At 45.4% G+C, this 12,327-nt stretch overlaps 1 protein-coding gene across 3 annotated transcripts in view; it reads left to right on the top strand.

Moving 5' to 3' along the window:
- The window catches only part of Sv2c (synaptic vesicle glycoprotein 2C), a 177,407-nt gene extending 165,564 nt beyond the window's left edge, over window positions 1-11,843 (top strand). For all 3 annotated transcript variants that reach the window (XM_076927208.1, XM_076927206.1, XM_076927207.1), the window contains exon 13: window positions 8,189-11,843. In XM_076927208.1, the coding sequence (XP_076783323.1) occupies window positions 8,189-8,372 (184 nt within the window). In that variant the 3' untranslated portion in view covers window positions 8,373-11,843. The remainder of the gene's footprint in view (window positions 1-8,188) is intronic.
- Window positions 11,844-12,327: the final 484 nt, after the last annotated feature.

Raw genomic sequence — 12,327 nt, 5'->3', positions numbered from 1 at the left:
CTTAAATGCTTCAAAAAAATCTACTTCTGACATAGTTGGAAGTAGGAAGTTACTCATTTACTGAGTATCCCAGGCATCCTTCTGCCTCTGAGGAGGGCTCGTGGTGAGCAGCTGCAAGGACCGTACAGCCCCTCCAGATGTAGGCAGCCTACGTGAGGCCCCAGACTGCAGCACGCAAGTGTTTGAGACAATCAGTGTGGGCTGAAACCTCAAGAAAGAAACCCCGAGGAGCCAGGAGAGAGGAAACTTTAGGGAGAAGCTGATGGTTAGGGAGAAGCTGATGGTTAGGGAGAAGCTGATGGTTAGGGAGAAGCTGATGGTAAGTAATTAGATAAGACACGTGAAAAGTGGACTGAACAGGAGCAGGAGCCAGCGTGGTGGCTGGCGGCCTGGCGTCCACATGCTCTGAAGCCGTGGCAGGATTGTCACAGGTTAGCCTGGGCTACACAGATACTGTGTCTAAAACAAAACAAACAAACCACCACCCAAACCAACAAAACAGAATGTGGCGGTGGAAGGATGGGGGTGGTTAGAATATAGCGTATGACATTTTTTTTCTCAATACAAAAATAATAAAAGCAACAGTAAAAGCAAACAGAAGCAGGAGCACAGCTGGATGTGGTGGTGTTTGTCCCTTAATCCCAGCACTTGGGAGGCAGAGGCAGGCAGATCTGTGAGTTCAAGGCCAGCCTGGTCTACAGAGTGAGTTCCCAAACAGCCAGGACTACACAGAGGAACCCTGTCTTGAAAACAAACAAACAAAGAAGCAAAACAAAAACAAAAAAGCAGGAGCATGCACACTCAGAAGAGTTGCTCCCTCTCATCTTTGCTCTCTTCCCTCCCCTCTTCCTCCCCCACTCCCCCCCACCACCACCACCTCATAGCTGCAGTATTATCCTGCAGCCGCCAGTCTCCATGAGACAGCATCCTCAACATTCTTCCTGGCTGCTCTATAAGCCTGGCGTTCCCTAATGAACAAACACAACGTCTGTTGGGTGTTTGAGTGTTAATTGCAGTATTATCGATGTTACCCTGAGCTTGGAAGCCTCACTAGCCAAGGGTGCAGAGAAATAGTGGAAAAAAAAAAAAAGAAAAGAAAAGCCGGGCGGTGGTGGCGCACGCCTTTAATCCCAGCACTCGGGAGGCAAAGGCAGGTGGATTTCTGAGTTCAAGGCTAGCCTGGTCTACAGAGTGAGTTCCAGGACAGCCAGAGCTACACAGAGAAACCCTGTCTCGAAAAACAAAACAAAAAAAAAAATAAAAATAAAAATAAAAACAAAAGAGAGAGAGAGAGAAATGGTGGTTACATACTAAACGAAACATTCAAACACAAACCAAACAACATGACACAAAGCCTTATGTGAGTAATTAAAAAAAAAATAGACAGCAAAATTATAAATAAAAAAAAAAAGCTCTGCTTGTGATAATTTGCATGACTGGAAACAGGCAGAAAAGGATTCTGAGAGAAAATGATTTGTAGGCAGAAGGGAAATGCATGTTTTCTTTTGTCATTTTCTCTAGTGTTTAACAGTATACCAAGTCAATTTTAAAAGGCACTCATCTCTGGGAAGATAACATTCTCAGTCCTGGGCATGCCTTGTGATCCCTTAGAACTTCTGAAAAATATCAATGTCTAGACCCCTAGAGAGCAAAAAAATCAGAACTTCTGTGGATGTGACTCTTGCCATTGTTAATGGGGCATTACTATTTGTATTTTGTCTTGTGGTTTTACTTCAAAACAGGGTGTCACTCATGTAGCTCAAGCTGGTCCTATGTGTTATGTAGTCCAGGCTGCCCTAATCATGCAGTCCTTCTGCCACCCCCTCCCATGTGCTTGGTTTATAAGCATATGCCACCATATCCAGAAGGCGTTGCTCTTTGAAAGGCAACAGGTTGGGTACTATCTAGCAGTGGAGTGTTCGTACCTGCTCACATGCCTTAGATCAGTCAGCTTGCCATCCTAACCCTAGGTTGACAACAGCTATGCACAAAGGCACCATGCACTCAGGGCTGGAGAGAGATAGCCCATCTGGCATTAAAGAAGTCTTTGGGGATGTGGTAAGGTGGACTGGGAGGGTACCATGACATCAGACAAAAGACTAGTGTGAGAGACAGAGTACCATGTCTGTATGTTATCATTCAGCAGGTAATTTCCAGCTGTCCCAAGAAGGCTGGCCCTGTTCTCATACATCCTTTTTGAGACATCTTTCCCGACTGCACCCACCCCAAGAAAGTCAGCCTTCTGCTCTGTAGTCAGTGCAGCGTAGGGCAGCGCTGGGCACATATGAGACGCTCGGTTGCTCGATGCCTGGCATGATGGTGCATACCTGTCATCTCAGCACCGGAAGGGTGGAAGCAGGAAGCTGGAGAGTTCAGGGTGAGCATGTCGCATGAACAAACGAAGTAAAAAGTACTTAATGAGTGATCATTAAATGGATATAATAAATGCACAGGAGAACGTGTTCATAGGAATGCAAAGAAGATGAGTTTGCTTAAACACTCAAGGGCTTCTAGGCCAGCTAGCATTGTGATTTATGAAATCAAGCAGGTTCAGTGTCAAAACAGCTCTGAGTTGACCTGGGAAACGAGCCTTTGTTCACAGAATTGTCTCTGAGGCAAATGAAACTCATGTGTTTCAAAGAACCGGTTTCCAGATGAGTGTTTCGTCGCAAAGCAGTCTCAATATAAGCACAGCCTGAACTTTTCCAAATGCCCCATGCTGAGTCTTGAATATTCTTTTTATAACTTCTATGGATCACTTGACTATGCTGACTGGAAAAAACAAACAAACAAACAAACAAAAAAAAAAAACAAACAAAAAAACAAACAAAAAAAACAAAAAAAAAAAAAACGCTCCCTCCAGAAGCTCAGCCTAGAAGAGAAGGCTTTTTCCTTTCACCAGGTGACATCTGTGAAAGGAGTCTGAACTCTGCTATTCCAGGCCTTTACAAAGTGCAGCAATTACCTTTTCCCTAATAATGTCATCAGTAGGCAGGGCAGGGACTTAGCATGTTAAAGCAAAGGTTAGTCATGGTGCATGACACACACCAGGCATGACCCTAAGTCCTGATACTTTTTCTCCTTTTCATCCAAAACATAAGCACCCCTCAGCAACAAGGTACAGAGGAAGAAGCTGTTAAGACAATCCCATTCTCCCTCCATCCACAATGAAGCCAGAATTTGTCTTTTCCCAAGCTCCATTAAAACAGAGAATGGGGCTGGAGAGACGGCTCAGCAGCTAAGAACACCAACTGCTTATTCTGAGGACCCGGGTTCAATTCCCAGTGCTCAGCAAGTGGCTCACAATGGTCTGTAACTCTAGTTCCAAAAAATTAGATGCCCCCTTCTGGCTTCCTTGGACACTGCATACAAGTGACACACAGATACACATGCAGGCAAAATACACATACATAAAAAATAATAAAATAAGATTTAATTAATGAATCCTAGAACGATGTAACTAAACTAGAACCCACTAAATTGTGAAATCCTCCAAAGAACCAGTCACGTTTCAGCCAGTCACGTTTCAGCCTTGGGGAAGTGACACAGTAGAGTTTATGGGACAAGGTCAGAATGAGGAATTGGGGTAGCATAAGGAAAGGATTTATGTGTCATAGGTGTGTAAGCAATAATAGAGAGAAAAATCTGGCTGGAAGATGAGAAAAGGGTGGAGATATATCAAGATATATCGAGAGATAGCATCATTTCACTCTCCTTTTTGACGAAGCCTGGGTAAAAGGTGATAGGAAAATATCTCAGTCTGAAAATACAGGGCCCAGCCTGCTGCTGAGAAATCAAGCAGAGACTTCTCAAGCTTCGAGCTTTGAGTCCCTGCCCTGGGGGGGGGGGGGGCATGGAAGCATTTGGTGAAAGCATGAGGTGACCTGCAAAAGCAATCCCCTTGCTTTAAGGAAAAGCAGAAATGAGTGAAAGCTTTACTTCAGAGAAAGCAGATAGCCCCCGGGGGAGACTTGCTTTGGGAATGGCTTTTGTAACACAGCTGGGCCTTGGATGCACTGAACATCACACTCTCCAGCTGCAGACATTTGAAGGAATAATTCAAGTACCGAGAGAAGGGCAGGCGTGATGCTGAATGCTGACACTAGATTTCATTTGAAGTACAACTTCAGCTTGGGAAAGGAAGACACAGAATGTCAAGAAATGAAAGAGTCTTTCTTTTAGAACCCTCTCCTTTAGAATCCTCGGGTACCAGATGCTCCCAAAGCCATCCCTGCCACCCAGCCATCTCCAGGCATCCCGTCTCCAGCTCCAGTTCCAAAATGTGAGGAGATAGCCCTCCACATTTTATACTCTGTTCTGAGTCACAGCAGAGGGTCTAGCCCAGATGCTAATCCTATAAGGGTATTCTGCAGCTGGAGTGTCCTAGACTTCATCATGGCAAGAGAATGTTTTTCTTCTTCTTATCAGCAACACACATGCACTAGCTGTTTTTCCCAGCAGGATGTGCTTTATCTCAACAGCAGAAGATGAAGGTGGTGGCTCATGACAGTTTATCAGCCAAAGAACCAAGGGAGCCGGGACCGGTGGGAGGGGGAGGGTATGGGGGAATGAACAAGTGGCACTCAGCAGATTTTTAAGAGAATAGGTTACTCTGAGTGCTGCCATATTGTTTCGCAAATTTGTCATCTACTATTGGTCAAACCCTACAGGATGCACAACACCCAGAGTGGGCCCTAGTTTTGATGGTGAACATCCACTAATGATGATGTTAGTTAATGCTAGCCCATCAAAGCACCTGGATAGAACAGGGACAGGAGCTTCTGAAGCAGCAGGGTTTGTATAGGATAAGGACGCACATGCTAAAGACTTACTTGTCTAAGCTATAATTGAGAATGAGGGACGTGCAGAGGGCAGACTTAGTAGAGAGATAACAGATCATCATGTTCTCTTGTCTGACTGCTGGGTGAGGGAAGGCAGGAAACCCTTGCTCTATGTCAGTGGGGAAATTAGGCGTGTAGTTCTCTCTGCTGATTTTGGGTCTTCTTTCTTTCTTTCTTTCTTTCTTTCTTTCTTTCTTTCTTTCTTTCTCCTCCTCCTCCTCCTCCTCCTCCTCCTCCTCCTCCTCCTCCTCCTCCTCCTCCTCCTCCTCCTCCTCCTCCTCTTCTTCTTCTTCTTCTTCTTCTTCTTCTTCTTCTTCTTCTTTCTGCTGCTGCTGCTCCTTTTAGATGTGTCTGAGCCAGCAAGATCATTGGTAGAGCACATGAACACCCAGACTGGCCTCCTGAACTCACAGGGGTGAGCTGGGCTCAGGGACGTTAATTCTCTTTCCGTGGCATAGCAAGGGGCTGGCTGCATAGGAACCATGATGCAGTTCTCAGATTCAGAAAACACACAGTGCAGGAAGTATCTCTGTATGAGCTGTGATGAGCAAAGGAAACCCCACACTTACAGACTTCCAAATCAGTCACAGAAAGGTGTGTGCAAACCACTTCCTTCTGCTGCACAGAAGATTCAATTTCCTTTGTGGGTTAAATGAAAACATATCCTAAAAGCTGATGTACATTTAATCTGCCTTTTAATCCCCCACTGACTCTCAGAAAGAGGCCAGAAAACGAACTGACAGAGTGCCAGAAGGAAATTTACATACTCTCATGATGTCGGTGGTAGATGTAAAATCATGGGAAAATTGACGTTTCCTGCCCCAAAGGATACCACCCAACACGTGAATACAAAACAGATGAAGACTTTCATTTTCCAAAGAATATCTATTATACATGTCCAGGCTGAGGGTGAAGCTCACTGATGGGACAAAGCTTAAGAGTGTCTGAGGCTCTGGGTTCAATCCCCAGAGACAGAAAAAGGAAAGAAGTGAGAAAAGGTGTGTGTGGGTGGGGGAGGAAGCAGCTGACAGGAGACAGGAAGAGAGCAAGGACCTCACATACCTGCAGGTCTTAGATGCTAACACACAACAGACATCTTTATGCCCACAGTCTGATTCTCTGTAACTTAGATTTATCTCCCACAGAGAATTCCAATAAGGAAATGAGTGTGTGTGTGTGTGTGTGTGTGTGTGTGTGTGTGTGTGTGTGTGATGTGGTATATGTGCATGTGTTATGTTGAAGTGCACATATATATGTGGAGGCCAGAGGAGGACACTGGGTATCATCTTCCTTTATTTCTTCCCTCTCCTTCCTTCCTTCCTTCCTTCCTTCCTTCCTTCCTTCCTTCCTTCCTTTTTTTCTTTTCTTCCTTTCTTCCTTTGGACACAGAGTCTATCACTGAACCAGGAGTTCACGTTTTCAGCCAGGCTGGCTGGTTCCCAGTTTCTGCCTTCCTTTCTCTGCCCCCTGCCCCCACTCCCCAACACTGGAGTTACAGACATGTGAAGCCATGCTTTTGTTACATGCGCTCTGAGGGTTTGAATCCAGGTCCTCTTGCCTTCACAGTCAGCACTTACATGTACTGAGCCATCTCCCAGCCCACAGTGACACTACATTACCTCTCTGTAGACTTAGCTTGCTCGTCCCTAATGTTGCATACTTCTAATCTGAAAGTCCACATGCGTGTGAGTTTCAGATTGTAAGGCACGTTGGACTGCAAATTTCTGGATGAAAAGTGTTCAACTAGGAATGGCTATGCACATATTCCAAGTTCTAACCCGAAACAATTAAGGTCCCACACATTCCAGATCAGGCACACTCAGGTCGCATTGGTTTCCACCAAAACCAAATACAAAACATTTATAAATAGCAAATAAAAACAAATAGCAAAAACATTAAGAATGAAAGTCTGCTAGTTCACCTTTTGGGTACCTAAGAAAGGAGGAAAATTCAGTTGACTTTAATTGTTTAGGAATCAAGCAGGGGCTGAAGAGATGGCTCAGCTGTTAAGAGCACTGACTGCTCTCACAGAGGTCCTGAGTTCAATTCCCAGCAACCACATGGTGGCTCACAACCCTCTGTAAGGGGATCCGATGCCCTCTTCTGGTGTGTCTGAAGAGAGCGATATGTATTCATATACATTAAATAAATAAATATTTTAAAAATCAAGCACATTATACTGACCTAGCAGCAAATACCCTATAATCATAGTTCTCACGTGGCTGAGACAGGAGGATTGTTAAGTTCAATGCTAACTGATTTCCACATAACTAGATGAATACATGAGTATAAAATTAAGATGTAGGAATATTCATTTAGATAACTAATAAGAGGAGAATGAAAATAAAATAAGCCTAAAGAAACCCATTGCTGTCGCGATCACCATCACTATCACTAGGGAAAGCATCGGAAGATGCTAGGTGGGTCCGGGTATGCGGCTAAGAGATCACCCTGCGAAACAGACCTAATGCAAGAGGTGTGGGGTGGGGCAGCAAAAGCAGTCTCAGAGTGGGGACATGAGACAGTCAGACAGACTGAAATACAGTCAAAACGAGGGGGAGGGGGAGGGGGAGGGGGAGGGGAGGGGGGAGAGGGAGAGAGAGAGAGAGCGCTCACTGTGAGGTTGAGAGGTGCCTTTTAAAGGGTGTGGATGTTGCATAGCAACTCTTCCGCGATGGAGGAACTGCGCAGCACCGGATGCTGACGTAAGTAAACTACAGGTGCTGAGTCGCCGAGAGGCAGGCTGATAGAGTGCCTGATGTATGACATTTGATTTTATTCTGGAACAAAGCTTCAATTCCCTTTAAGACACACGTGTCACCGAGATTGTGGACACTTATAAAACAAATAACAAGTCACTTTTGTAAAGACGTGAGAGTCTGCTACCACCCAGTTCCATTCTCCCACTCTTCTCCTGGGAGAGAGGAGTTTGCCCAGCCTCTCTCTAGCTAAACAGAGGCCAGCTGACTCCTACGGAAAGAGGCTTTAAGCTTGCTTTTATCCTGAGAGGACTTGCATGGAGCAAAATTGACTTTTACTCAGTAGAACCTTCCTTCCAACACCCATTGGACCAAGAAAGAGCTTTTTTTTTTTTTCCCTTCTTCTTCTGTGCCAAAATAAGAGTCAGTAGAATGAGTGGTATTACGTCATTGGGAGACCGGCCACAGCGCTGACAGCTGGCTTCTCTGCCTCTGCGTTTGCTAACAAGCATTTAATGATCTGCTTCACTGACATACGGCACAAACCATGTAAAGACCATCGAGAATGACCGCGTGGACTGGGTGAGTCTAAAGCTGGACTCCCAAGCGTCATTTTCTAAACCTTATCTGTGTTTCTGTCCCTTGTAGAGCAACGGGCTTCGGCTTCTTGAACGCACTCTGTAAAGCAGCGGCCGTCCTGGGAAACTTAATATTTGGCTCCTTGGTCAGCATCACCAAAGCAATCCCCATCCTGCTGGCTTCCACCGTGCTCGTGTGTGGAGGACTGGTGGGGCTGCGCCTGCCTGACACACGAACCCAGGTTCTGATGTGACAAGACAAAAGCCATTCCCTTCTCCCACCATGGGTCGGTCCTATTGCCTGACTCGGCTTCAGAGTTTTATGTATAGAAAGGTGGCCAAGTATCAGAACACAAACTTTTGCTGTGACGTAACGTGTAGTTGTGTATCGTCTTACCCCTCCAGTACGATTTGCAGAGTTTTTTTTTCCCCCATGCATTGTTATCTTTTCCTAACTGTGATGTCCCTGCTTCCCAGTGCCTGTGGAAGTGTTCCTAAAATGTCCCAGTCAGCCAGGCTCTCCCAAAAACTACATTCACCAAGAGTCTCAAAAGCCTGTGCTGGCGTAAGAAATAGACCCTGCGCCTGACACGCTGTTAACAGGAAGCTTAAGTTGGCATAATTGAGTTTGTTGTGCTGAGGAAAGGGATTTCTTTTTCTTTCTTTCTTTTTTTTTTTTTTTTCATACAGAGTGATATTTCCTGTTTACTTTTTTAAAAAGGACAGCCAGCCACTCTAGCTCTTACAGCACGGTGTTTCAAGAAAATTGTGTGACACCAAGCACTTCTGGGCGGGGGCTCTTTCAGGCAGGACTATTTAGGTGATTTTGCTAACAAGAAAAATTTAAAGTCTGTCCCCAGTTGGCAACAAAACCCTACTTGAGCTGCAGAAGGCAGATTTTAGGTAGAAACTGGTAAGAAATTCACAACCAACGCTATTTGGAAATGCAGAAGGGAACCCCTCTCATACTGTCCCTTAAGAGTCAACACCACCCACCCTCCTTTGACTAACTGTCCACTGTCACTTTTTAGCCCATGTCCTTCCAGTGTCCCCAGGCCGTGGGCTCCCAGCCTCGTGTCTGGACTGTTTCTGAGCCTGCCTGCTCTCCCAACCAACCCTCGGGCAGGCAGGACAGCATTTCCTGGTGGGTGGATATCTGTTTTACCTCTGGAATCTTCATGAGCATGGAAGGAGGGGTCAGCAGGACGTTCCCACGGGCCAGCTGTCTGCTAAATGACCTTCTAGTCTCTTGCTGGGTGCCCCTCCCCCAGGCCCATCCTTTTACACGTCTTTGAAATCTGAAGCCTCCTTGTAGATTTGCAGCCTGTGATAACAACCAGCATAAGGCCCATATTTAAACAGCGTTGTCTTTACAACTTGCCTCTGTCTTGTTGGAGGGTGATCCTCTTTGCTTAGTTTAAGCTTTTCTTGCATGACCACAGCCCCGGGGCTTCCAGAAAAAGGAAACTTCTGTTTCCACTAATCATTATGTTCAGAGATGGCCCAGCTCCCTGGAGGCCTCTCTGCCTCTCTTTCCCTAGCATATTCCCTGATCCCTCCTGGAGCTCAAATTCTGTGAAAAGCTCTTTGATTAACATAAGCCATTAATCCACTGTCCCCATCAAGTAATGCAGGCTTGGTGGAGGGGGGCAGCCCAGAGTTAAGATGGGAAGCGACAGAAAGAAAGTGGTTCCCTGCAGATAATATGAGTACTCCGAGCCTGGACATCAAGGCTACGCCAGCAAGATCTGCAGAGCTGACCAGAACAAGGGAAATTTTCGAAGCATGATTGATTTGAAAGGCACCAACAAGGCAGAGCCAGAACAGAACTCACTTCTGTTTCTCATCCTGGGAAACAAACCTGTATTTCAAAAGCCTAAGAAGGTACCTCTATTCTTTCTCCTTGCAGGTTCATTTCTCTCCCCTATTTGCACCAGAATTGTCTTCTTTATGAAAAGTTATGTTTTGAGGCTCAGAGCAGGTCTCTTAGGTGAACGTGGCATGCAACAAAATTGCTGCAAAAGTAAGATATAAATCCCATTCAAAAGAAAAACATACATAATCAAAGGCGTTGCTCTCTCTACTCTGGTGTGGCATGGTAGTGATCTTACTGGTTAGTCTTTACTCTCAAACTGTCTCTGCTCTTTGTTTCATAGTCTAGCTACAGCAAGTCCATTCCAAACTGCAAGACATAGGTATTCAGAATTTTATCTGGACACTGGGTTGGGTCAGCATGGGATGACCCAACAGAACCTTCTTTATAAGACCGTCTACCATCTGCCTCCTTCAGAAGAACCATTTCTGTCACTTGCCCCATGCTTCCCAGGTGGCCCAAGAGGGATCTCTTCTGTAATCTCCTGGACAATCAGTGGTCACATACCTTCTAGGTCACCATCTTTCCCACTTCCCACACATCTCCCTCCGCCTCTTCACTGTGCGTGACCTTTACTCTCCATGCCAGTGTCCTTGTTGTTTTTCAAACACGCGCCGTGTCTTGTTCAGGTATAATTAGAAGTTAAGATACAACCAGGAGATTTGACAGAAGCCCCAGTTATATGAGTGTCACGGGCCTTGACACCAGGGTGGACATCGGCCATCCCATGTCATTCATGCACAGGAAAAGGAAATTTAAAGCTGTTTCAAAAGTGAAACAGCTCCATCTGTACCTGCATTTTTGAACCTCCTTTTCTAACTAAAATCCCCGCCATTGCTCCTCAGAATCAGTCCAGAATTCTCCCGAGTTTTATTATCTCTGAATCCTCTCAGTAGGAAAGAAAACAGAACAAACAATAACAACAACTAACCAGCCGCTCTGACTGTGGCTTCTGTGAGACGCTCTATCCTATGTATTGGGTCATAAGTCTCTCACCCAGTCCTGCTTCCCGATTCATCTAAGACTAGAACTGACCCACGACCCAAGAGCAATGGGTCTCAGAGGCCCAAGTTCCTTAACCAGGAAGAGATCTTACTAAGAAGAAGGAACTTAATCTTAGCCAAAGGGCCAAGAATTAAGTCACTGGGCATCCTGGTCCTCAGTTTCTCCATCTATAGAGAAAAAGAATGGGTCTATTTTATTCCCTAAGATTCTACAGGACTACCATGAGAGTACCTTCATCTGCTGATGGAAGCCTACCTTACTTACATTCAGCCTACCTGAAAGTAGAGAATAAGCAAGTCTATAAAGAGGGCGGGAGGTTTCTTGGGAAGACCTCATACAATAGGCTAGAGCAGTTGTCATGTTGTCTATGCCCACCCCCTGAATTTTAAGTGCTTCTCACTTCAGAGCCATTGTCATCTACCCAGGGAATCCACCCTGGAAGACACTGCAGCTGAACACTTGGGAGTGGACCACACACGGCTGTATCCTATCCTTCCCCCACCCATCTACTGAACTGTTTTCTTGAAATGCTGCCTTAAATGGATCTAGGCCATCAGGAACAGTTCGTCTTAATGATTACACATAAATTGGTAGATGGGCCCTCATTTACAAATCTCATCCGATCGGAGCTCAAGTTTGGACCAAAACCTCACTTGCTTTCAGAATATCTTAGGAGATCAAGGAGGAGGAAGGGGTGTGATGAGCAAGGGGGAGACCAGTGTTCCATTGATAACGTTCCAGCAATGAGATTAGCGCACCTGGGAGACATTCTAAACTCTGGGATTGTTTCCAGAGCATTCCATGGGAATACTTTCTGCCAACCACAATAAAATATGATATTCTCCAATTTGTGTCTACTTTATATCAAAAAGCCTTTTCCTAGTTCTTCGTCAAGCTGCCTTACTTGTTCATGTACAAAAGGCTTCGAAACCAGGAATGCCTAGATTTGACCTTCACCTGGAACTGTAGACAATTAACATATTGTTTGAGGCCTGGTGGCTATAGATCAGGTTTCCTTTAAATCCCATATTGTGCCAAACATAGTTACCAACCACCCCAAACCGCACCCCCCACATAGGCATGCTGAGACAACAAACACACATCTACAGAGTGGAGCACCCTGAAGTGGCCTCTGTGTTTCTTCACATTTGTTTTCTGCTGAGCAAAGTGTCTATTTTAGGTAAAATTTCTCTTGTAATCTGACAAAAGGAAGTTGTCAGGACCTCTTAGCCATGTTGCACGCACTTTCCCTGTTTCAGGAAGCTGGCAGCTCTCCATGTACTGTTCTGTGGCTTTCACTCTGGACCATCCCATTGCCCCTGTCAACAGTC

The sequence above is a fragment of the Arvicanthis niloticus genome, chromosome 29, assembly GCF_011762505.2.
Source record: "Arvicanthis niloticus isolate mArvNil1 chromosome 29, mArvNil1.pat.X, whole genome shotgun sequence".
Taxonomy (NCBI): domain Eukaryota; kingdom Metazoa; phylum Chordata; class Mammalia; order Rodentia; family Muridae; genus Arvicanthis; species Arvicanthis niloticus.
Note: the sequence above shows the minus strand (reverse complement) of the source record. Positions and strands in the feature narration are given on the sequence as shown.